Genomic DNA, 847 nt, shown 5'->3' with positions numbered 1-847 from the left:
TGTGCCTGAAGGAAAGCTGTCTGTTCATGCTGCAGCAAACACTGAGCAGTGTTTAATGGGCGGTTAACATCCTGTGGAGTAACAGGTGTTTTAGAAGTCTGTCCTGGGTACTGCACATTAAAAGGAATATCACCCTCTGACACACTGCTGTTTTCCAAGCCAGAGAGCATATCATCCTGCTGGTCCATATCCGAAGATCTTACACGAGACAGTCTTAATGTAAGCTTAGTGGAGTCCTTGGAAGGAGAGCTAATGATATCATACATTGCAGCTTTTTCAGTCTGGTCTTTTTCATCCTTGCCTAACTTCATTTTCTTTTGTTTCTTTTGCTTTCTTTCTGGAGAATCTAACAATATGTCTGGGGGAACATCTCTAGGTGATGAATAAGGTGGAGGTTGAGACTGTTGGATTAAAGGTTGTCTTGATCCTAGAATAATAATTCAGAAAAACTGAACAGTTATGTTGTTCCATGTTTATATAAAAACACACTAAATATAACCTACATAATTTTAATATGTATTTGTACATATATCTGTGTTCACAAAAAGTCTAAGTGAGATTGGCAGGAAGCACATCATTCCTAGATCAAGATATAATTCAGATAGTTGCAGTGCATTTCCTAGGAATTTTAGCAGTCCTCTGCAGGTAGATAAGGGATCATTTCAGAGAAGATGAAACAAAAAACACACCGCCAAAAAAGACTACATAAAAATTGTACCTGCATGTTTAGAATATCAACTATTAGAAAACAGTCAATGAAAGCACACTGACTACAGAAAAAAGAAATATCAAAAAGATTCTTAATATGGTCCAGTGATGAAGACTTAATGATCAGTGCATAGGCATT

At 37.0% G+C, this 847-nt stretch overlaps 1 protein-coding gene across 1 annotated transcript in view; it reads right to left on the bottom strand.

Moving 5' to 3' along the window:
- Positions 1–5: 5 nt before the first annotated feature.
- Positions 6–847, bottom strand: part of LOC103621111 (nipped-B-like protein) — a gene marked incomplete at its 3' end in the record, with an annotated part of 44599 nt that continues 43757 nt past the window's right edge. The window contains exon 8 of the mRNA XM_008639856.2: positions 6–427. Coding sequence (XP_008638078.1) covers positions 6–427 — 422 coding nt within the window. The remainder of the gene's footprint in view (positions 428–847) is intronic.

This window comes from Corvus brachyrhynchos, unplaced genomic scaffold, assembly GCF_000691975.1.
Source record: "Corvus brachyrhynchos isolate BGI_N302 unplaced genomic scaffold, ASM69197v1 scaffold38, whole genome shotgun sequence".
NCBI lineage: Eukaryota > Metazoa > Chordata > Aves > Passeriformes > Corvidae > Corvus > Corvus brachyrhynchos.
The sequence above is the reverse complement of the archived record's forward strand: the minus strand, read 5'-3'. Positions and strand labels throughout refer to the sequence as shown.